At 35.4% G+C, this 25391-nt stretch overlaps 1 protein-coding gene across 4 annotated transcripts in view; it reads left to right on the top strand.

The window, feature by feature from the left end:
- ORC5 (origin recognition complex subunit 5) overlaps nucleotides 1–25391 on the top strand; it is a 70440-nt gene that overhangs the window by 14673 nt on the left and 30376 nt on the right. For all 4 annotated transcript variants that reach the window (XM_063396910.1, XM_063396911.1, XM_063396913.1 and 1 more), the window contains 6 exons: nucleotides 3–51; nucleotides 584–674; nucleotides 2817–2869; nucleotides 5000–5112; nucleotides 8472–8519; nucleotides 11906–12016. In XM_063396910.1, the coding sequence (XP_063252980.1) occupies nucleotides 3–51; nucleotides 584–674; nucleotides 2817–2869; nucleotides 5000–5112; nucleotides 8472–8519; nucleotides 11906–12016 (465 nt within the window). The remainder of the gene's footprint in view (nucleotides 1–2; nucleotides 52–583; nucleotides 675–2816; nucleotides 2870–4999; nucleotides 5113–8471; nucleotides 8520–11905; nucleotides 12017–25391) is intronic.

Raw genomic sequence — 25391 nt, forward strand, 5'->3', positions numbered from 1 at the left:
AGGCAGCGCTCAATTTTGCTAAATACTGTGAACCAGTGGTCCGAGGGGAAGGTAAGGCTGTGTGTTTAATTTGAGCGGGTGCATGAGAGTGCAGGCTCTGTTCAGTGGGTTTTGGTGAGGACTTTGCTCTGACCCTTGTGCTGTGGTGGCACAGTGCTACCTCAGGTCACAGCACTGCTTGCTCCAGTTGCACTCAATCATTAGCACTTGCAGCAGCAGTACATGGTATTTGCTGGTGGTGTCTTAGGAAACAAAGATGGAAATACCCTGAAAATTTTCCTGCCTCTTGTAAATCATTCTCCTCACTCAACCATCAGGACTTTGTTGAAGTAATGGGAGAAGTTATTTCTTTGTCAAGGCTAAGAGAAGAAAGAAACCAAGAGGAGAAGTGCTGTCAAACTGAGGCAGATTGTCTTACACTTGATGTGCTTGCTGGGTGGGTGGTGGTGGTGCATCATCCTACAGCAGCATGCCAGAGTCTGGGTGTTAGACCGTGTCTGCCTGTGACTGTTCAGGTGTCAGGCATGAACTTTAGTGTTGTATGAGTTAAATGTTTAACAGAGTTGATTCTGGCTTGCTGCAGCAAATGAGCGCGACACCCGCAAACTCTGGAAAAATATTGAACCTCATTTGAAGAAGGCAATGCAGACTGTTTATCTCCGGGAAATATCCAGGTAATTTGGAGGGCACAGGCTTGTTTGCTTTGTTGAGGTTGCTGTTTTTAACAACCTTCCTCTCACTGTGTTTCGCGGCTAGTGTTTCTTTTTTGCTAGATGTAATCTTTTTTCTTTAATGTGTATTTCTTTCTTGCTATACACTCTTAGAAATAGCATATCTCAGGAGGAAATTTAAACAAAATGGTGTTTGTAGCATATAATGGATTCAATAAGTAAAGCAGTGGCAGCAGGTTTTGTTCTCCTTTTCACTGATGCTAGATCCATTTTCTGTAATGTATGAAACTACCAAGCATGGGAATCCATCACCAGAATATACAGACACAGTTCAAAACACACTGCTGTGTTTGTTAGCTCACCAGATACTCACTGTTCCAAGGATGTGTGCAAGCCTCAAAACTCTTGAGACATTACAGATTTTGAGTACCTGTGTTTCTTAGCTTTGTTTGATAGAGCTAGGTTTGTCTACTGACTTTGCTTTCTGATCCCTTTTTTTCTTTCCCAAGGGCAAATCTTTTCTTACGCAGAATTTCCATTTTTGACAGCATTAAAATCCGCTGTCCTATTAATGGCTATTTTTCTTGGTGTTGTTTTAGATTTGTGGTTTATTTTGTAAGCTGTCAGACTGCTAGAAAAAAGAATGGTGGTGTTCATTCACAGTGGTAGTAATTGGCTTTAATTTTCTCTCCACCTTTAAGATGAGTGATTCTGATGTTACACTATGTCAAGAGAGATCATTCAGTATTGCTTGGTTTCTCTATCTTGATAAAAACATACTGATTTCTTTCCTTTGAATGTCATTGAGGCTATAGAGTATTCTGATCACAGCCTGAGTATGTAGTAGAAGTCTTTGCTAATGTTCTAGAGATGTGATCATTCCTTCAAGGAGAGAATTGATTTTGCTTTGTACAAGCTAGACTTCACTGTACAATACAGCAATTTTCTATTTGGCTCAAATATTTATTTATATTCAATATTGATCTTTGTAACACAGTCTACTTGGGATCTTTCTGACTTTTTATATTGTGTAATTGCCTACTCTAATTAGGTTGTAATAAAAGACTATGATACAAAATAGCTTGTGAATTGTTTCCAAATAAGTAATTTCCCTCTACTGTTTTCTTTGATTATAAATTTGAGCTTGACTTGATTTTTATTAGAAATTTCAGCTTTCTGTCTAACAGTTCTAAGATTTACTTCCGTGTACCAGTAAATGCTTGAGGAATTAATATCACTATATCAGTTTTTCTGGCCACAGAACTATGATTACTCTGTTTTTTTTCTTGACCATGTAATTTATAGCGATAGAACTTTGCTATCAGCTTTTATGCTACCTGAACTGAAAGGAAAATGAACCTTTTTTCTGCCTGTAAAATAGACATTGGATAAAACCTTAACTCATTTATGAGTTGTCATTCATTGTAATTTAAGTATTACCTGAGCTCCCATTATACTGTTTTTATAAGTTTGTGGCTTATGGCTGATAAACTTTGTTCATGAGGAACTTCAAAAAACAAGCCAAAACAGTTCCTTCAGCAAACCTTTGTTTTTGTAATCTTGTGGTATACAAAATGATCCAAAATATGAAATTGCTAGCCTTAGCATGAAATGTCACTCCTTAAGGGAAGTTTTTTAATGATTTTTTTTTTTGCTATTGTTTAGGAAAACACCAAGTACTTGGGGGGCATGTTTCACTGAAAGAATAATCCATCTTGATGACTTATATTGACTTCAAAATTACATTATGAAGTAATTATAGTATTCTTCTCACAAACAGTTATTAAGCAGATTAAAAATAATGAAAACTCTCAGTGTTTTTACTCCTTATGCAATTCTGCATTGTTCTTGAAACTTGGAATGCTGTGGATATTTGCTTACTCATGGTGGTTGGATGGGAAGAAATAGGTATTTTACAATTAGATCTTTTATACTTTAACATTGTTTTTCTTTTTTGAAACAAGTACATAGTCTACAGATTATTAAGCTTTACATGTGAGATAGGAAGACCGTGTATTTTTAATTATTCTCTCACTAAGTGTATCCTAGCCAGTGTCACATAATTAGAATATATCAAGCTGATAGCTTTCCCTAAAAGACTATCAAATACCACTTCTATATGTGTTTGCATTATCTGTCTTTCAGCTCACAGTGGGAGCGTTTGCAGCATGATGATGGAGAGCCTGGGCAGTTGAAAGGTATCAAACACAATAACTGTGTAGGGGTTTGTAATGTGAAATGTGCTTTCAGTTCCACTTGGTCACTGTCATCGGAGAACACGTGAATGAAACTACACAGACAAGGCTACTGTTAGTATTCAGTTACAATTCAGGGTAATCATGGTTTTTTGAGAAGGTGTTCTACAAAGGAATATTTTGCCCCTATCATATATACTGGGAGTAGCCTTTCCTAGTACCCTTTGCAGGTAAAAGCAGTCGTCTTATATCAGAATTTCTTATGTCAGAATGGGTGAGGAATGGCCTGAACCCTGATGATCAAACCTCTGTGTGCCAACTGGCAAAATTGTCCAAGGGAGGAGAAGAGAATGTTATACCTGGTGTATTGCACTGAAATAGCTCATTTCTAAACAAAACACCTGTCCTGGGTCCAGATTTCTTGCAAAGAGAAATATCAGAACTGCAAGTGATCTCTCTGTTCTTTCCTTGGACAAGTAGGGCTTTGTTGGTTTTATACTTTAGAGAGGCTGGAAAATCGAATCTCAAAATATTTGTCAGCCTTCATTTACAATTTAGGAAGGAATACTAAAATATTTTCCTGGTGATGTCAGTTGGTCATGGTCTTTTAACCAGTTTGTAGTTTGGGAACACTTTTTAATGTTATTTATCATGACAATTCCTTGAGATAAATGCAATCATCAGACTGTTTCCTGTTGTGTTTGGTTTATGGTTGGTGAACTCTCAGCATTTTTGACCAAAGGAGTTCAGATCAAAGTGTTTTTATTAAACACTCTCCCAGATGATTATGAAATATTTTGCATCTGACAATCCTGTGAAGGGAGACTTCATTTTAAATGCATTTTCATAGATATATGTAGTAGGAAAAAAATGTCATGTTGTTAAAACAGCATTTGATAGCAACATGCTTAAAAAGAAGTTCTAATAAGGAAAATTTATAACTCTAATAAAGGTGTAAATCAACAAATAGTTCAGTGTGTGATGCAATATTGGCTGACAAGAAGAATGGAGAAAAGACGTTTTTATATTAAACTAATGTGTGTGTCTGCAAGAGTTAATTTGGTATTGCATTTTATAAATAGCATGCAGTACAAGAGAATCTCTTAATTGTAAATGTAACTAAAACTGCTGTTCTTTTATGATTACATGAGAGAAAATCATTACTAGTAGTCATCTAGTATGCTTTTCTCTATACTGTGAACTCTGAATCAAAACTTTTATTTAAACATGTTTAATTGTTGGATCTTTGCTTGCTGATATTTGTGGATTAAACCATAAGGGTACAGGTGCTTCACAGAGCAAGAAACTGTTGAAGTAAAAAACTGCAAGCAAAGAGGACACGAGAGAGACCCTTTGATGGTTTCTATAATTAGCCAGCTGATGAAGAGTGATTTGATGAGCCTATTCTTATGCATAAACATGTAAAACAAGAGCAGGAGACTGTAAAGGTAAAAAATACAAAGTAGAAATACTTTGAGTTCCCCTCAAAAAGAGGAGAAGCAAATTTTCACTAGACTGTAGTTCTTGTGGGTTTTAATATGTGTTTAATTAAATATACATGTATACAAGGAAGCAAAGTCAGCTGGATGAAGTTTAAAATTTTTAAAACATTTTCTGTAGGAAGTAGAACAGTGGCTAAAAATCATTGATCACAAATGAAATATTTATTGGAAGTGCAGCACTGCTGCTTCACCGTGCCAGCCTTGTTCCTGGACAAGCTGCTTGGCGGTCTAGGGGAGTCTAAAGGTTGAATCTTGAAAAAAAAATTGTCATTGTATTTAAATATATCTCTTCATCTGCCTTGTTTGTCAGGACAATTCCCTTAAATGAAAATAGCCTGGAATTATTTATTTCTCTTTTCATGAAGATTTATGAATCTCTGATGCTTCAAGTGCAGTTGCAGAGAGAGTCTGAAAAGGTTTCAGAATGTTAACTTTGTTTAGCTTTGTGCTGTGCTCCTTTGGCCCTTCCCTGAGTTTGTATCTGTGATAATGGGACTGAGAAAGTCATACTCATTTAGTCATGACGTTAGAGTAGGACAGAAGGAAAAGTATTGCAGGGAAAACTAATTGGAAGTTTGTGGATGTTCAGGCTGGGTTTTGGTTAACTCATAAATTCTTTGTTTATTTGTAGGACTTTCTGCACATACCCATGTGGAACTTCCTTATTACTCCAAATTTCTTCTAATAGCTGCTTACCTTGCCTCCTACAATCCTGTTAGGACAGATAAGAGATTCTTTCTTAAGGTAACAAAATTAATTTCTTAGTGCTGTTAACTGGATTCCTGCATACTGAATTTCCTGGTTTAAAACTCTTCAACTATTTGTTTTGAGCTCTGTTTCTGTGTGCACTTTGATTTGATGAGTAGCTTTTCTGTAGATCACATCCTGTGATTGGTAATGACCACTGAGGGATTTAAATGTCTAATAAACCCAGCTTCTTCTTCATGTCAAATTATGCATAAAGCTGTTATAGCATGAGCACTGTGCTTTGCTTTTCTAAGTTGATACAGCTTTGTTTTGAAAAGATTTTAGTGGAGTGACCACACTGTCCTTAGTTCTAAGCCACATTTAAATTTCCAGGGTGAGGTACAAACCACAACTGGCTTGACCTTTAATGAGGTAAAAATGATTTAGTGCACTGTCAGGTTTTTAATAGAGTCTAAGTTTTTGAAGCAGAAGCATACAAGCAGTTGCTTTTGCAGGAGATGTGGTTACGTTAGCTGGGATGTGTTGTTTTGAAATGCTGGTAATGCATGTTTCTGATATTAATCTTTACTACAAACTCCTGTGCTAAACGTTGATTTCCTGTAAGTTCTTGCCATCTACATGTTGATTTCTTCTTTTTTTTTTTTCCTGGGAGCTAAATTGGGCTCATCCTGCAGACAAATGCTGTGGTGCCCTTGGTGGTTGTTGTTGTTGTTGTATGTCTCTTCCTGACCCAGGATCTTCAAGCTCCTCAAGCCTGCCTTGTTGCCTCATTTTGAGTTATTTGACAAAATGTAGGTAGGAGGACAGATATCAGAAAAATGATAGGCTGTTGGGCTTTCTATGCATTTTGCCAACTACTATAGTATTTATTGATGTATGGATGTGTGTATATTATGGTATTCATGATGGATGGATGAAAGCAATTAAAGAAAACGAGGGCAAGACAAATTTGTAAAAATATTAATCCCTCTTGGGAAAAAAATCACAGATACACATATTGAGAAATTACTGCAGTTTCTAGTGATGAAATGCTAGTAAATTTTCGGTTTAAACTCTGGTATGATCTTACTGAAAACTATAGGTGTTTCACCCTTTTATTTAGTCCCTTCCTGAGTGGAGGATTACTTGTACTAAGTGTAGATTTTCTTTATGGGCAAGCCTTGTTCTTTGCACTTGACTGGAGCATTTTCTTTGTTAGAGATTTTTTGCTGAAGAACTCATTCTACACAGAAACGGGAAAGCGTGCCTGAGTCAAGTCTGTAGAGCATGTTACCAAAATGTGCCACATCTTCCTTGAGTTCACTGAACAACCTTTTCAACTTAGTTTCTTTCTCCTTTTGTAATATCTCTGAGTGTGTTTCCACTCTTGCACATGAACCGTATTAAACTTTTGTACAATAAACATGAATTCCTGAGGGTTTTGAAGTAGGGATCAGGAAGCTATTTCTGTCAGTGCTGTCAGGTTTTTTTTCCAAGAACTGGTGAAGCAGAAGTCACCATTTTTCCTGTGTGTTATGTGGTATCAGCCCTTCATCAGGTCTAAAACTGAACTTCAGAAATAGCTGCATCTCAAAGTCCAACAAAACCAACACTTTTGAGGGGGTTTCAAGGTGAGTATTTTTGTGAGTCATGCGAACGGTGGAAATAGAATGTGATTTTTATCAGGTTTGTAATGAGATTCAGAATAGATCACAGAAAAGTATCTTCTGGAGTGATTTAACTAAGGACTAAAAGAAGCAAAAGAGATGCAAACAAAAAGGTAGTCCTTGATGTGCTCATCTGCACTACTCTAGAGATGCTAGGCTATACTACAGCTAAAAGTAAAGTCACACTTTGGGGCAGTCTGGAATGCTAACAGCCTGACAGAGCAGGGAAATGATAATTGGCAGCACTGCTATTGGTTGTGTGAAAATTCAAGAGCTTTGCAGTAGATTGAGAGACAAATACAAAGCTGGAAGTCCTTAGAACAAGAAAGAACTGGAATATGTATATATGAAGTCTTTCTAGAAGACAGCATTAAAAGCTAATTGAAAATTAGCTTTTAATTTCATGGGGTTTTGTGCCAGAACAGAAATGGGATACCATAGATACCATATGGAGATTCCAGCGTAACCTGTAAAATGCATGAATGCAGCTTGTTGTGATCCATCCAAAGCATGCTGTGTAACCTCAGGGTTGATCTCTTTCCCCTCTGAAAGGTCATGGTTATCACTGAGGTCATTTTTCGAAGGCATGACAAAATGATTACTTTGCTGTCTCTAATTGTGTTTGATGTGTATTAACTGAATTAGCGATTTTTTTTAATCAGACAAATCACATGATGTGAACCTAAGCCTTGTCTACTATTTAGCTCTTCAGAAGTCAGTCAAGAAAAGCCACATTTACAAAGATAATTTTGACATGACTGGGTCACAAATACTGAGTACAAAATTTTAAACATTTAAATGAAAAATAATTGCTTTACTTGAGTTATTTTTTTCCCTGATTCATTAAGCATGCTTATAAGGTATATTAATAAGGTATACTTCTCAGGGCTGTGGAAGAAGGAAAAATTCATCAGGTGATATTTTGGGAAATAGCACTTAACTATGTTTAAAAAGTGTTGCACCTCTTCACTAATTTTACATCACTTACGCCTCATCCTTTGTGTCTCTCTTGGGTTTTTTTGTTTCTTTTTTAACCCATTCGTTTGTAACATTGTTTACTACTGCCCTTGTCTTGGCCTCACATTTTTAGTTGAGATCCAAAAGCACTTGACTATTTTCTTTCAGTAGTCTTTCCTTTGTTAAGACAATTTAAAAAATGTGCAGCTTTAAATTACATTTGTTTCTTCAACACCCACCCCTACCCGTTCGCTGTCCCCTCCTTCCTTTTGTCATTTAGCTCAAGAACCTTGAACTGCCTTTGCATTGTATTGATTAAATTCCTGGTTGTCATTCTGCCAACTATTGTACCATCCAAATTCTAAAACAGGGTCAGTAAAAGGTGAAAATTCTGGTGGATTTTATACATGGATACATTTTAAAAATTATGATAGTCATCATCTGTCTTTTTATTAGATTATTGAGTATATGAGGAGGATGGTGGCATGAAGTCATATTAGAAACAAATTTTTACTACCTCATCAGTTCCTGAGTAGATTAAAAAAAACAACTTATGTCACCAAAAAATACTAGCATGTGTGTTTTGGCTTTGCACCACTTGGGACGAGGTGAAGCAAGAAGCCAGGCAAGTGTAATTTTAGGACTTACAGTAGGAATGATTGGTAATAACATCAAAAGCAAATACTGGAAGTGGAATAAAGAAGTAGACCAAGAGTGACATACTACCATTTGTAGTGTGTATGTTCTTTATTGACTGTTTTAATTACCTTTGCTCTTGTTTGTTGTTTACAGCATCATGGGAAAATTAGAAAGACCAACTTCATGAAGAAGCATGAGAAGGTATGAATTTTATCCTTCTAGGCTGAGCTTGGCAGCAAATATTTTTCTTTCTACTATACTTGTGGGTTTGTATTTCATTCTGTGTCATTGATGACTGTAGAAACAGCAGAACTGCAGAAATAACAATTTTTGGTGCACTTGTCTTGTATGCTACAAATTTCTGGGAGATACAGACATTTTTATTTTATTGAAACTGTAACATAAAATTGACTCCTAAAGCCATATTTTTGTGTATACCAAAGTGTGTTAAATAAAGCTAGTTAAAGGACATCATAAATGGAGTCACCAAGTATCAGCATTTCTGTCAAAAATAATTTTATATTCTTTAAAGAATTTTTATAGAAAGACTTCAATAATGATGGAAATTGAAATATAGGGATAAACAATTACAGATGAAGTGTTATAAATAGACTCATTTGCTTCAATTGATATGACAGTTGATGTCAATATACCTTTGCCCAGAGAAGCTTGTCTAAAGACTGATTTATAGATCAGATTCACCTAACTCTAGTGGCTGCCTGCATCTAAACCAGTTTACAGCCCATTGCAGAGTCAGTCGATGCAGTCATTGGAGTGCAGGGTGTGATTTGGCTCATGCTAAAGCAGGTTCTATGTTCAGGCAGATGAATTGCACCACAAATTGTATTGATTAGATTTCTACTGGCTATATTTGGAACTGAGGAAACTGGTTTGGCTGTCCGTAGCTGCTTGGCTGGAAGCTGACATTAGATGAAATAAATCCTTCCTTTAAAGTTTAGTTATAGCAAGACTAAAAGTGTGGTTTGTGATTCTTAACTGTGTCAGTCCAGAGGCTGTGGGGTTTTTTTAATTAGATAAAATCAATCTTGTGAATGAGGGGAAGAAAATTACTTACCATTCCATTCATTGCCCTGTTGCTGATAAAAGCAGAATTTGTTTGGTTTCTTTGCATGGTTGGCCTGGAATGACGCTTTTCCAGTTCAGTGAGAGATCTTCCTGGTAAATCTGTTTTTACAGGTGAAACTTTTTCAGGTGTCAGTCTGTCAGAAGATCAAATGTGTTGGTGTGTTTTTTGTTGGAAATGAGTTTATCTCATATATCTGCTTCAGCTTCAATCTAGGATTTGTTTTGTATCAGAATTTGTAGCTTCCAGCTGAACATACTTCTTTCGTAGAGCAACCAGAGAAGTTTGGAAATGCTTTCTGCATCACAAAAAAAGGAAGAGGTATCTTTCAGTCTTCAAGTACATGCTATAAGGTTGAAAATTCAGTCAGTTGTGGTTAAGGAGTTTCTTCTTTTTCTTCAGATAATTGAGTTTGAGTTAAACTTTTGCTCTTTAAAGAGCTCTTGTGATTTTAGTTCTTGCTTGTGAAACTTTGGAATATGAATACACATCTTGCAGTTTTGGGATGGTGGGATACCTGGCTTAGGCCAGGTAAACAGGAAACATGAAACTGGCACTGCAGATAAAAAACATGAGCACACATAGGGCCAACTGGGCAAAAGTCTTTTAAACAGTGAATGTATTGCCTTGGTGAGGAGATGATAGAGGGCATATAGAGTTGATTTGGTGGCTATAAAATGTTTTTACCAGGTTTTCTGACTCTGGAAGAGATCTTTGTTTTTGATATCTATGTTGAGTCCCTTGAATTTTTATAAATACAATCCTGTGTAGCATTCTGCCTTATCTCCTTGCAAAAGATTTGTAAAATTCTAATTCCTAACCATGTGTTGTGAAGGAATTTCTAAACCATTGTTATTCTTCCAAGAAGTTGTTCTCTTAGAATTAACTCTCCTACTTTTTCTAAAGGGAAGCATTTCTTTTAGATAACTTGAAAGTTTCAAACAGTCTTTTGTCTAAATAGAGAATAAGATATTTCTGAAGTAACTGTGTATACTAAACAGAGCTTCAGAGATTATTCCATGCTGTGCTTTCTAGCTGCTTGGAGTGCATAATTAGTCTGTTTGTTTGTTGACAGTACAGAATATGCTTTACAGAACTGGCACATGTAGAAGCAAAAGGGCACATTGTGATTGTACAGCTCATACAGTTCATAATTAGTTTGTGAAAAAGGTGATTGTACAGTTCATAACTTACACCACATCTGCATTCTGACTGACAGTGCCATGCTAAAGTCTTGGCTATGTGTTTCCATGATTTTTCACACTGCTTGCTTTGTTAGCCAAGAGGTGGCTTTGGGGACACCTCCTGGATTTGAAAAGTTAAAACATGTATGGAAGTAACTTCTGGTTTTGCTGAAGAAATGAGTGGTTGTGTTTTACTGATGACTAATGCCACAGAGGTGCTGGTGGTATATTTGCTTTTTTCCCAGAAGCATTTTGTAACAAAATTTCCCTTGAAAATCCTCTTTAGTCTTGGCTGCTCTGCTAGTAAGAATAAATCAATGTACACTACAAAAAAGGCAACTGGATGTCAAAGTAGAGAGAATTAAATGCAAACTTAAAATAAAACAAGTATTTCCCTTGTAAGAACTTCATAAATCTCTGTAGTCCTAACTGTGCTGCCTGAGTTGGAATACTGCCCAGTTCTGCCTTATAAACTGTGCATCTCCTTTTTGTAGAATGGGTGTTTTGAAAATGCTTAGCATTGAACAATCAGAACTTTGTATTTCTTTGAATTCAAGTGAATGCAATGTTACTACATGCAATAATCCATAATGCCTAAAATGGCACTAAATCAGCTGACCAAAAGCCTAAAATGACACTAAATCAGTGTCAGCAGAGGTGTGAGATGTGCGTGATGCAGAAGAGCTCTGTAACTGCGAAGCTGAGCAAATACACTGTGCTCTGATACCACAGCTGCCTGTACCTGGGCTGGTAGCTCATTATACAGCAGCTCTTACCAGCCAGGAAGCTGACCTTGAACTCAGTCATCTGAACTCTTTATTTTAGCCAGATAAACCTGTGGGAGGCATGTGCACACTGAGTCTTGCACTCAGCACTCTTTGCATTGCCTCTGGAGTACTCTGTCCACTTTTGTCCTCCTTTGGAAGAAATCTTTAAGCTCCCTACCAACACAGGCTATTCTGTGATTCTTTGAATGCCATAAATCATAGCCTTTCCTCCTTATTCCTTAGATTGGGCAAGGTCATTAGGCAAGATAAGTAAATGTATAAATCTATTGACAGGAAATTTAGCATAAGATCCTCTGTTACAGCTCAGAAACGTTCCTGTTTATTGTGCAGTTTGAACATGTGTCATGTTGAATAGATCCTTCTGTCTATATCCTTTTCTTGGTCACTAAGCACATATTCGGTGTTTTCCATAATGTGTAAGTAGGCTGGATGAAAGACTACTGTGAATCATAGCGGCCCCCCGAGGCCAAAAAGAGAAGAATAACGTCATGTAGTACTCCAGGGAATTAAAAAGTGTTGTTTCTGTTGCAGACCAGCAATCACCTACTTGGGCCAAAGCCATTTCCCCTGGACAGATTGTTGGCAATATTATATAGTATTGTGGACAATAGAGTTGCTCCAACTGCAAATATATTTTCCCAGGTGAGTGTGTACTTACTTTTTAATTTGCTTTTTAGTGTCTGGAATTCACAATGTTATGTTTAAATGGTTTTTGTAAGTCAGAATTCTAAATAAATGTAATGAAAAAACAACCACAACAGGTAATTTCAATAAAAGGTTCAGAGTAATATTTGGCTGTATTACTAGCTGTGAATCCAGTACTTTATCTGTGCAATGGTCTGAAATCTGCTAATAGATAACTTTTCCTTGATCCTGGGCTGTGGTCTGTGCTGATTGGTTCCTTGGTTTCTGTAAGCCTGTTTGCATTTCAGGTTAGGTGTATAAATGTTCACTGTCCCATGGCCAAAATTAGTCACCTTGTAATGTGTTACAAAAATGTAGCAGCAAAGAAGTAGAGAGAATCAGATGCTTACAGGTGAACAGTGTTTGCTGTAGTACATGTATCTGCTTTTCATTTGGACAAAAATTAAGTCTTGCAGAGAAGAGTATCTCGTTTCACTAGATGGCAGCATAGCTATAGAAGTGAGTGGAATTAAGTAAATTTAGTATTTTCTCAAGAGGTCTGGGTTTGTCAAGGGTATATTGACCAATTCTGTATAAGTAAAGATGATTTTCTGCTATCAGTTTGATTCTTGGATATCATTTCCACCTTAGAAATCCTCAGTTGCTTCCTTCTTTCCAGTTGTAATTAACTTCACTTTACTGAACCACCTTTCCTTGTTAGGTATCAAATTTAACCAAGTAATATTTCAGTTTATTGTCTGCATTTATGTAAAGTTCTAGAAACATATGTGCTTGGTTTTTAGGAAGTTAGCTTTGTATTGTCTTATTTTTGACAATCAAAAGCCAACACTAGATGGGAATGTATTATATAACAGTATTTTACAATATATTTTCAAAATTAGTGTAGCTGCCTATTTAACAGGCGTTCCAGGTAAGAGAACAAATGTCATTATTCCAGTGTACAGTTAAGTAGTACTGAAACCACAATTTGTACATAGTGTAGTTCCACCTTAGACTAAATTACAGAATGAACAAATTCAGTGAAATGCTTTGCTCTAATTTAGAGTTTGCACTAGGTGGCAGTGTTATCAAAGAATAGTTGTAATTCTTGATTTTTTGAATATCTGGAGTTTAAGCTATAAAGATGAAGAAAAGGGTATATAATCTTAACCAGGTTAGGGCAAAGAATTTGAAATTAAAATGTTTATATAAAAATAAAATTTTATGAATTAAGAATATTTTTAGTTATAAAGCAATTCTAAAATTAAACTTTAATTAAAAATATTAAAATTCCACTGCAAAGTAATAAAAATTACAACAGAATTTAAAATAGGTGTGGAAAATAGTTTAAACTAGACAAAATATTTAATTGCTTTTCTTTCTTGAATAGGTTAAAACAATTTGTATTTCACTGATTTTTGGTGGTTCTGTAAATATATTTTTCAAACAAAATAAATATTTAGGAGCTGACTTATCCTTAGCAGTACTGATGCATTTTACTGTTAGATAACACAGTCTTAATTTTTTTATTTGTTTGTTCAGCATGGAAATAGTTATAAAATCGTACAGAAGTTTAAAATGTTTATGTCAAATATTTGGCTTCTTAACTGATTCATGATTAATTTTATGTGCTCTTTAATTTGTAAACTCAAAGGCTGTACATGAACCAAAGGCATATTAATTCTCTCCATGTACTATCAGAAAATAGCATGCCTTAGCTTTAAAGTTGATCAACAATCACAGTGAAGATTCAAGAAGGACTAGCAGCTGCTTTAAGAGCTGTCACTTGCTGATTTTGTGGTATTTTTTATTGCTTCTTGTTTCTTTGTGTAGTTTCTATTCACATGAAAATTTTGATTATTAGCTTTTCAAAAGTGAAACTTCTGTGCTAATGAGCAGCAAAATTTCATTTTTCCTCTTAATAGTAGGTTTTATTGAAAATGTTTCATTTTTCTAAATAGATTTTCAACTTAAAATTTGAATCTTAATCTTTTGCCTTTTCATATTATACTCTTTAAAATGGTCTCTTACTTTTCCTCAAACCAAGAGTTAGCATGTTTGTTTTGCAAGTGTGATCTTTGCAACCAATAGAAAACTAAACAACTTCTGCTGTAACTTCTTGCTGTAATTAGGTAAGAGGTGATAGAATTGGCCCATTCATTTTTGGTTTTCCTGACTAACTAGTCTAGTACAGGAGAGTAGCACAGGGATTTGGGGAAAGCAAATTTCCAGTTCTGCAAATGACAATTTTTCAGTTGTTCTCTCAAAAGTTGAAATTTCTCTTGGCTTTGTGCTCTTTTTAATCAAACTTTTCACGCATCCGTGAAGATTTTTTGAGACAAAGTTAATGTAAGGTTTGGAGGTTTTAGTTATATCTTGATCTCAGTACATAAATGAATTGTTTTTGTTCATTTGAGAAGTTCCCAGTGTTCATTTTTCTCCAGAAAATTCACTGTTTTTCTTACTAATTTGTCATAATACTGTTTTTTTAGCACATTGTGTATAAATTCAGGTTACTGAATTTGTTTAAATTTATTTGCTTATTTTTTAAACCAAGAGGCTGGAGGTTAGAGAACTGTTGATTTCTGGAGCCTTTTGTGAGGACGAATTCTTAAAATGTTTTTCTTCTGTACAATTTTTTGTAATAATTTAACAGATTGAAGATAATATTGCACTCACCAGTGGGCAGTACATTCTGTGCTGAGACAGAACTTGCACAGCTGATGGTCTTTTTGGCTATGTGGCTCAGCGTGTGGCTGGAGTGTTTTAAAAGGTAAAACATGGAGAAAATGGTGAAAAGATGCAAATGCACTTTCACACTGGAAACAGTGTGACTCTGGGGTGTGCAGTCTGCATCTACAACAACAGAGAAGTCTTAGTTTCCTTACTTGGTACAGCAGGAACAACCAGGAGTATTATTTGTGTCCCCATGTGGACCCACTGTGCAGAATAGGAAATATTCATTGTGTCCAAGGGCAATTACAACAGAATGGAGGGATACAAAGAAACTTTGTAAAGCCTCCTGAGAGTGCATTCTGCAAAGGTTCCAAGAGTCTATTCAGTCCTGGTTTGTGTAAGAGTAGTATTTCATTTTAGGCTTCACACAGAAAATAGACAGGAATACAACATAATGCTCTTCATAAAAATGTGTAGGACACAAATGAATTTATGCACAAAGCATTGGGCAAGAATTATCAGCACCAATTTAATTTAAATGAGGTCATTTTACATTGAAGAGGACAAGTGAGCAAGAGCACAATCAGTGAGCAAGTGGGTATTGTTGTTATGGTTTACAAGCCAAAATTAACCAATGTTTTTTCCTCTACCAAAATCATTGAGTAATTGCTTCTTTAATTCGTTTCAGATCTCCTGACTATTTTTCATTTTCTAGACTTTTTATCTTGCTTCTGCTTTCTTGTGAAATAGCTTTTCACAAAGAGGATTGATTAGAGTTACTTGTAGTTTTGAGCTATGATGTTATCTAAGGTAAAATGGAATGAAGCCCTTTGTCTTGCATACTTTTGCGTGTTTTATTTATGGTAATACATCCCTGAATATTTGGAAAAACATCTAGGATAACTTCTCAGAGTATATAATAGCTGAAAATTACCAAATAGGTAACTAATCAGTAACTTCACTTCTGTTTACATTTTTACTGTAATGCACTAAAGTTAGGTCATCCCAGGTTTGGTTTTAGTATTGCTCATTATATTTGGCAAATATTTTCAGATAGTTGTATAGTTAGAATTTACTTCTGACTATCGTGCATTTGCAATCAGAGATTTCTAGGAAGGCTGTTCATGAGTATATGGAGACACATCAGGTATCTTACACATAGTCTGTATTTCATTTATTAGACATGTCTTATCTCTTTGATGCTGGATCTAAGAAAAGGATTTGAATTTTCTTAAGAGTATCACAAATTCATAGAACTAATTTAGTTATAAATGTGTAAGAATTTGGAATGAAGGTTAACAAACCTAAATTTTTTTGATCTGTTGTAAAGATAAACAGTACTGCAGATTGTTGACCGAAGAGTAAGAACTTTTCATCTGAAGTTAAAATAAATGCAGATACGAGATTTTGAGTAGTTAAGTGCCAATATGGTTTGGATCTATGAGAAGCACACAAACCACTGATGTGTTCAGTGTTCCAGCTGGAGGGAGCCAGAGGAATGTAGTTTTCTGTAATCAAGAGAAGGAAAAAGTGCCTTTTCTTGAAATGTAAGAATTTGGAGAGATTTGTTTTCTTTCTTCTTGCTTTCTTGTCTGCCTTACATGAATGGAATAAGGAATATCTAATATTCTTTATGTAAACTGGAACAGTATGAGGCAATTTACCTGCAAGATTTCTTTGTCCCTTTTGTGTTGGAAGCATGCTGTATGACTTTCTTTTTCAGATGACAATTTAGTGTTTAAACTGTCCTTTATTTTTAAATTGACAGCTATGGTAAAATTTCAATTGCAAAATTGGGAAGATGCCTGTTTTTTTATCTACTTACTTGATTTGTAGTATGGCTTATATATGTCACAGCCTTTCTGGATACCAAGTACCCACATCCTGATTATAGTTCTAACTCTGTTACTGCATTATGTTAGATTCCCTTGATGTAGCAATTTGATAAAGAGGAATTTGATTCTATGATTCTATAGTTCTGTGATTCGATTCTGTGAATTCTGTCAACAGTTCTTTTTAAAAAAGAAGTGGAAAGCACTCTTAATTGCTTCTACAAGCTCAGATTGTATTATTGTTTAAAAATATGAATTTTTTTCATTCCACATTTGACAACTCTTGACAGAATAAGAATTACTCATTTTTGCTAGATCAGCTGTATTGTGTTCCACCTTTCCTTGCTCAAACTGCTCATAGGAACATTTTGCATCTGATTTTAACACTGTTATTTAAGACTAATAGAATACTCTCCATTTAAAAACTGAGCAGGTGTGTGAATTTCTACAGAAAAAGGTCTGGTTTAAAATGTATGTTGTTCTCCACTCTTTCCTAAGAAGTCTTATAATGAAGCAGAATGAAGATAAGTGGAGCCATTTTTATTTTACAGTATGCAAGAAATACAGAGCATATTCTTAAAATGTCAGTATGTTATATGTCAGTAAGTAGATTGATTTTTAATTTTTTTTTAAATCAGCAAAATGCTGGGAAAATGTACGTTCTTGCTGATTCTGTTAAACCACCTTCCTTTGCTTCCCTGTTACTCTGAAATTCCACAAGTGTTGTACGTGTTCTTTTTTTGATAAATGGATAGAGCTATTGCTAAAGTTTTACCTGAAATAATTGAGAAGTTCATTATATCAGTGTGGGGGGTGACTTTGGAAGAATATATTTCTATCCTGTTCTGAAATGAGCTTAGCATTTAGACCTTCATGACCAAAGTTTATATTGCAGTGAGATTTCTTGTTGTCTGGTTGAATGTTTAAAAAAAACCTCTTCCTATCTCATAGATAATATTGCAAACTGATTCAAGACAAAATTGAGGTGTGTCATGCATCTGGTTTTGGCAAGTGTATTTGCATTATACATCCATTAGGCAGTACTAAGATTTGGTAGACTTGAACAGTTGTGTGCAAAAATGTTGATATATTTGAATAATTATTTTTTACATTGTAGAAACGTGGACTCATTAAGTAGTGAATATTCAGAAGGTAGATGGTTGTAAAAGTTACATTTCTCTTGGAGTTGATTGTGTATGTAGATTTTCTTGAATTTTGTTTCTGGACTATAAGCAAATATATTCTCGTGTATTTCCCTATTTTTATCACTTCTTGAGTTCTAAAATTACAAGAGAGGATGTCATCAGCCTCTGCTTCTGTCCTATTGATTTAACCTAAAAATGACTGCATTTCACTGTCCTCTTGCTTCAGAGGAAGATACATAAAATTGCACAGCTTAATCCATTCTGACCACAGGAGTTGTCATCTCTGGACTGATCCTGCTGTAATTCCATGCAGGGGGAAGCATTCACTTTTACAAAAAAAAATTGAACCATATGGAAAAAGGTCTTAAAAGCTTATTTTCAATTTTCTTTTCTTTATGAGAACTATTTAGAATTATATATAATTCTAAAGATATTATAGAATAAATTATAGATAGAGAGGTATACCTCTCTATCTGGTCAATTAGAAGATCTTTAGAGCTTCCCAATGACAGGAATGAGCAAATATAAACCATAGATTGTGGGCTTATCTCATTCTCATTACTGGTCAAAATAAACTTCCCCTCCTCTTTCAGTGTGTAGTGAAGATTCATAAGACACATCTTGCTAACACAGACTATCTGTTAGTCTTCTATAATGTCATATATCTCACACAGCATTCATATGTAATCTGTATATCCCTGCATGTTTATTGTCCACATGGGTCTGTGGTACAACCTTTTGATCCCATGGCTTCGTGGTTGCCCATACCTAAAAGATTATTTTAACTTCTTTTTTAGCAGTTGTCAATTTGTAGCTGTTAAGGGTTTTTTAGATTTTTTTTTTATTATTACTGTTGTATTTGATCCTAACTGGTTTTGATCCTGTATCCTTTTATAGGTATATTATGCATCTGACACACCTTATTTTCCTGGATCTGCATATGGTTTAGGAAGTGTAGTAATCTATTGATCTCATTGTACTGAATTGTATTGATCTCAGTACTTTAATTTTCTGTAAGTTTGGGAAGATAGTGATAAGAGTAATAAATAACTCCCATTTTCTCATTTTCTCTTATTGGTTACTGGACTAATCTGGCAGAAATTCATGAGCTGAAATGGGAACTTAATGTGATGCACAGCATGGTGACATAGTTAGCACTTTAGCACCGACTATGGCAGCTTGAGAAGCCTGCTGTTAAGCAAAAAGAAAGAAGAAAACATTACTTTTAACCAAATAGCTGACTCTATTATTTTTCAACTCTAAGCATAGCTGTGAATAAAAATAAAAGTATTATTACTTAAAGTAGTACTTTCTAATTAAAATTGTGAACAGACTGATATGCTTGATTCCTTATAATTTTAATTGATGCAGAAAAGATCTTTTAGGAAAACTAAGAGTGTTTTACCTATATTATGTTGTTTGACCTAATTTGATCTTATTCTAATTTTTGAGATATATTGATATATTGATATTTTGAGGTATATTGATAATACAGCTTTACAATTTCTTAGGAGGCTTTCTTAATCAAATTCTGTTTTATTCTATTTGACTTCTTTCTTTACAGTAATTTAAAGTAGAAAACTTACCTTATTTCTTTGAAGAGCTTACAGTAATAGGTCCCAGCTTGGCAATTACTCTATGTCTAAATACAGTGTATTTAAGAAGACAAATCATTGTGAATTACTGAAAAGTAGTTTTGTTGAAGAAATTTTGGTTATGACAGGGGAAAGACTATTGAGAGGAAAGTGGTAGTGAGGACTTCAGATGAGATGAAGTTTATAAGGAAGATAAAGTTAATTCCTAAATGTCTTATCTGGAACAGTTTAGTAATTTCTAAACTTCCTGGCTTTTTGATCTTAGTTTTTTTATTTGTGTAGCATGTCCCTAAGAATTTGATGACCAGGAAGTAGCTGTGTTTAGGGGTTTGTAAAATTAATTTATGGCAAATTTTTACTTTTCAGTATATGATCCAATAGAAATTGTGATTGAGGTAAGTATGTAAACTTGCCATATAGTGATGAAGAGTTTATATACTCTGTGCATCTGTTAATAACTTTCACAAAGTCTTCTTGTAGCCCTGTGAACATAATGTTATATATTCCCTTGTGCCTTTCACATGTCTTAGATTGCATTCTATATAACATTAGGAATGTGTTGTATCAACCAACAGTTTCTTTAACTTCTGTTCTCTCAGCACATTATTTGTAAACAGTATTTGAAGCTTCAAATCTTAACTTATCTATGAAAATGTGTTAGTGTATCAAAGAAGTAAATATGAATACATGAAAGACAAAACAGAGTTTTCTTCCTTCCAAACTCTGTCCCTTCCATCCCTTTCTTTACACACTTATTTAGAAATTGGTTTCATGTACTTACTGGAAGGAACATCGTTTAATACTCCAGGAACAAATTTGTGCTGTGTTTACATCAAGCAGTTGCAGCTGAAGCTTGTTAGTGATTGCCTCCCCAATTAAAAAAAATTCTTCACTGTGGTACATGAACTCCTATTGTTTGGAGATAAATAATCAGCTCATCCCCTCTTTAGGGAAGAACAAAGAACATAATAGTACATCTGGTTCATGTGTTAAGACAGCAAAGATTAATTAAGCAAGTACTGCACAACCTCTCTTGATAACATATATCTAAAAACAGCCTGTATAAGTTTTTTAATCATTTTGCTTTAACCATTTAGTGTATGCAGAAAGTCTACTCCAGAATCACCAGCTATACATGGAAATAAGATAGGACACAATACTGAGATAAAGCAAATTAGAGCATTAAGATAGAATTCATTAGTTCCTTCTCAAATCTCTTGTTTTAAGCTGATATGCCTAGAAGGATATGATTAAAGACTAAAAAGAACCTTTCAAGCCCCCAGGTGACATTAATACTCTTTTTAAATTCTGTCCTTCTTAGAAGTAATTTGGCTGTTTTCTCTCACCATTTGGAGTATGACCTGTTTGGGACAAAGAACCATCTCTTTGTTGAGTATTTATATGGAATCTGGTTAATTGAAATACAATTTCAAAACCAGAACTAGTTCTTGAGGTTAAATAGCTGTGTTGTGTGCCCTGTTTCTTCACAGCCCTGGTAACTAGAACTAAAGTCTAGTTCCTGCTGGAAGGCTACTAAAAGCCAGTTTTACCTGCTGTGCTTTTGGCTGTCATTGTCTTTCAGCCAAAGCAGCTTTACAGCTCCTTGGTGTTGACTTCAGTGAATTGTAGGGAGACAGATATCCTGTCAAGATCTTCATTTGACAATCCTTTGCTTATTTAATATATTTTCTCCCCTGCTGTATGGTAATGAATGCAATTGCAATTTCAGTAGTGGCAAGAAAGATAGTTCAGAATCACTGATTGAAGGGTTGGCTATAATGTTAAACTCTTTTTACTTATGTACTCCTTGGACGGGTTGTTATATGGTCCCAGGGTGTCCTCCTGTCCCTGCCTAATGCACTCTTACATCCCCCTTCCTACAGGTAGGTGTTCCTTCCTTCTCCTTAGGTATTTATACCTCACCTGTCAATTCAATAGAAATGATTTTGCTGTATCACGTGGTAAATAAATTTGTAGCATTATATCTGTACCTTCCATTTTTTATGAGGTTGAAAAGTACTGAAACTGTGCCCATGAACCATGTTAGAGCATAAGGTAGCAAAATGGTCCATTAAAGAGTATGTTGGATCACTTTGGGGAATGCTTCTGCTGTTTCTGCCCTGCCAGCTGCAGTCAGTTCTAGCTACTGACTTTGTGCTTGACACCCCTCCTCCCCCGAAGACCCTCTGCTGCTGGCTGTGTTCATTTGATAGCAGATAGTGGGGCTTGCCACAGCATCTTGGACAAAAGAAGCAGCTGCATTGAAAGAGAGGATTTCAAAATATGAAGCTTGTTCACAAAAGAATGCCTCTTGGTAGATGAGGAATAGTTAGGAATTTACATAATCTCTCTTCTCCATCTATGGAAATGAAAACTGGAAAATATTTGGGGAGAGCAATGTGGAAAATTGATAGCACGGTGTGAGTAAATCTCATTTATGGGAAGTTTATATTCTTAGTGAATGTTGCAAATATTGTTCATTTTAAATATGGAGAATGACAAAACCAGGTGAGGCAAATCCTACTGTATCTTAAGCTTGGAAAAGCTGCTATAATGATGATGATGATTATTATGGCTGAAAATGGTGCTGTATATCGGAAGTTGCATAGGTGCTGCAAAAAGTTTCTGTCCTTACCGCTGTATGATTTAATTTCTCACATTAAATGGAGGGGGGTGGACAATACTAGAAATAATGTGATTATTTTAGGTGAGAGTGGTTCTACGTATGGATGTGTCTGAACAGTAAAAGTACACCTGAGGTAGTTAGTGTGCTTTTCTAGTTAATGGAGAGAAAGACATGCATCCTGATGTAGACATGAGCATCTAAACCCACTCTGTTAACGAAAAGTTTAAAATCTGTACTAGGTTTTATTGAACCTTGTCCTAATGCACTGACTCCTCCAGCCTCTAGAAATGGAATTAAAACAGCCTCAGGTGCAAGCATTTACATTACAGCTACATAAAGCTATTCTATCCTGAAGGACTAAGAATTGTTTTCTCAGTAATTATTCTGAGTTTCTTGTGAAACAAATAGAAAAGCCACCATCAAATATCCCTGCTTGGGTGTCATATTCCTTGTCAAAATGTTTGCAGACTGGGGGCAGTGGTTGGTTTGTACACCTTCCCACTCATTCCTCCTGCAGATTAAGTTTGGCTGTCACTCTGCAGTGAGCACTTGGGACGAGCATGCTCAGGGTTGCATTGCATGGCTGGCAAGCTGGTGTTGGCCTTCTCATGCCTTTTTTGCTGGACTGCTTTTGACTTATTCCTAAAGACAGGGTGCTGAAATTCTGTCTCTTTCTGATAAAAACTTATTTTGCACATTTCTGTGATGATGACCTGTCATTTTGCATCCTTGGACTTACAATCTGAACCATACAGCTTTGAACTGTATTTCAGTTACAGCAGCTATAGACTAGCTCAGTGTTTTGTGGAAAACACTCTGAAAGTGATGTTTTTTGATGTGAGAATGCCAAATATGTCAAGAAAGGATCTTCTACCTTTGTTTTGTGAAATATGAAATAAAAAGGGATTTGGTATAACCTCTGCAAGTCATAGAAGATCTACCAAAAAAAAAACCAGAAAGACTCATAAGTTATTAAAATTTCAGGAAGTTTTTCAGAGGTAAAATTTAAAAATATTACTGAGATTCAGTGTGGATTTTTGGGCACAGTTTAACTGGAAGTAAAATTGAAATATTTGAAGACAGATCTAGTTCAGATGAGCAGATGCTGATCTGTAGGTGTGTTTCACTAACATGTGATGGTCCAACTTTAACTTCATTCCGATGAACATTCATTACCCTGCTGTTACCCATGTAGAGAAAGGTGTTTAAAAAAAAAGAGAAAATAAATATGAACAAAAATTCAAAACAAAACCAAACCCCAAATAGACAAAAATCTCAGTTTCAAAAATTCTGTACTTTCAAGCTCTTTTTAGGTTGTTTTGTTTTCTAATTAGTAGTTATTTCTGAATGTGATTAAATTTATTTATGTTGCCATTTCTAATAGGACCTGATTCTAGTCTCCATAGCAGTTCTTATAGAATATTAGGAGATATCTTTCTGTGTGCATGTTTCTACATACTTTTTTTTTCTGCCTGCTCACCTTTCATAAGTGTTTCCTGAAATAGAATATAAATGAACTGTGGGAGCTTCATCATCCTACTGTGAACATTCTAAAACATTCCACTATGGAAAACAGAATATACAGACAATATATCTATGTCTTCTGAAAAGTTATAAATTCAGATTCTGGTTAGTAGTGAGTTCAAAAGAATATAGGAGATGTGGTAGATGGGATATTTTTTAAAAGGCATAGCTAGAGAATGTGAAGAACCAGGTTGATCTATTTTAATAATTGAAGAGTGTTGAATATGTTGTTGACCATCTGTGACCTACATAAAATGAACTGGTGGGTGTTCCATGTTCTAGATATCTGGGCAAGAAACATGAAAGACAATGTCAAAAGCGAAAGTAATGAATTGTGTACATAAAAAAACCCTGGTGTAGTAGATAGAGACAGCAAACAGATTGACTCAAGAGATTACCACACAGACATGAGAAGAAAACTGAAGATTGTTGTTATAAAATGATCTTTTCCAGCCTTTTTTATTTATTACTAGCATATGGCCTAGGAAGACTTTTTGCAACAGATATCTTCTAGTGTGGAATGGCCTCTAATGGATGTATGACACTGATGGTGTAGAGAAAAGCTTTTTAATAATTTGTGTGACTGTAGTGCTTGTGAAAGATGCTAGACTGACAGTCTAGAAGACTGGGAGTCTGAAATAATCTGTTCTGATTCACTGAACAGGTATAGCAGCATCAGTGGCACAAAATTTCTGTATTGCTTTTTAATTATATCCTGAAAAATCTACCTTTTGTTTTGAGCTGGCTGACTCTTAGTTAATAGTGACAGAGAGTTGCTGTTCACCGTAGTACTTAGCTCTTACAAATGAGCTTTTGACATAGAGAAGCTTTGTGTTTAAATTAACAACTTGTGCTATAAGGTGTGATGGGCTTCCAGTAGAAGTAGTGAAGGGGTAAGGATGGCTAGCAGGGAGCACACGGTGCCTGGAGCTGTTGCACAGTAGGCTGGTCTGCTGCTCATCATGTCCTCAGCTTGCCTCTTTCCTTCCCTCCCAGGCAAATCATTGAGACCTTGCTGGTTTTAACCTTGAATTAGGCATTTTGTGGGACTAGCCTGTGGAATGGTATTTGACCAGTTGATTTAACATGTTCTCCATGCAGTTGTGACCAGAACCGGACCATCTCTTAATGACTGGGAGAAATGAAAAGGTACAGGTGGAGATCTGGCATGACAGAATCTCCTTAGTAGTAAAGGAATCTACTTTTCTCCATGATTAGATTAACATTCAAACCAATATCTTCTTCTCCTCTCCCATATCAAAACCAGCCCAAATTTTAATTCTGCTCAGCATCTGGAATTCCCTAGAATGAGCCAGACCCTAGTCCAATTTGCTGTCTCCATCTGGCTCAGGTGAAGCTTCTGTAACTTTACATTGTGCTGGGGCACAGGGGATAGCTCAGTGTGGTGGAGTGATGAGGAAGAAAGGTAGCAAACAGGAGAGGGAGTCATCAATATGACAGGAGATAAAAAGTAATGCCTGAAGTCCTCATGTAATTTTCTTGTGAATGAAACTATTTATGCAGATACTAAAAAAGATAAATGTAAAGAAAAAAGGTTAATTATCTGTACTCCAAAACCCAAAGGTGTTTCAGACTGATTGTCCAAAATAGATGGTGCTTAAAACCTGGAAAAAGACCTAAACGTAAAAATGAGTAATGTAAACAATTTATTAGGCACTTATATTGTATTTTTAATAAGCAGAAATGCTGTTCTCTAGTGCAGGTAATTTCATTTTTTTCTGTGATGGTTTGACATGAACGGAAAAGAGATTTGAGTCTGATGTTTTATTAAAACAAACAAAAGGAAAAAAAAAACAAACACAAAAACCTACACACATCAGTGAAAAGTCAAGATAAAGTGGTAAATGCAAGCTGGCATGCATAAGTGGATATGACCTGAAATAAAGCTGTTCCAAGAATGGAAAATAATTGCAAAGCAGTAATACTTAAAAGAAGATGTAGGCATGAAGACTGGCAAAAATTAAAGGCTAGAAG

This window comes from Prinia subflava, chromosome 4, assembly GCF_021018805.1.
Source record: "Prinia subflava isolate CZ2003 ecotype Zambia chromosome 4, Cam_Psub_1.2, whole genome shotgun sequence".
NCBI lineage: Eukaryota > Metazoa > Chordata > Aves > Passeriformes > Cisticolidae > Prinia > Prinia subflava.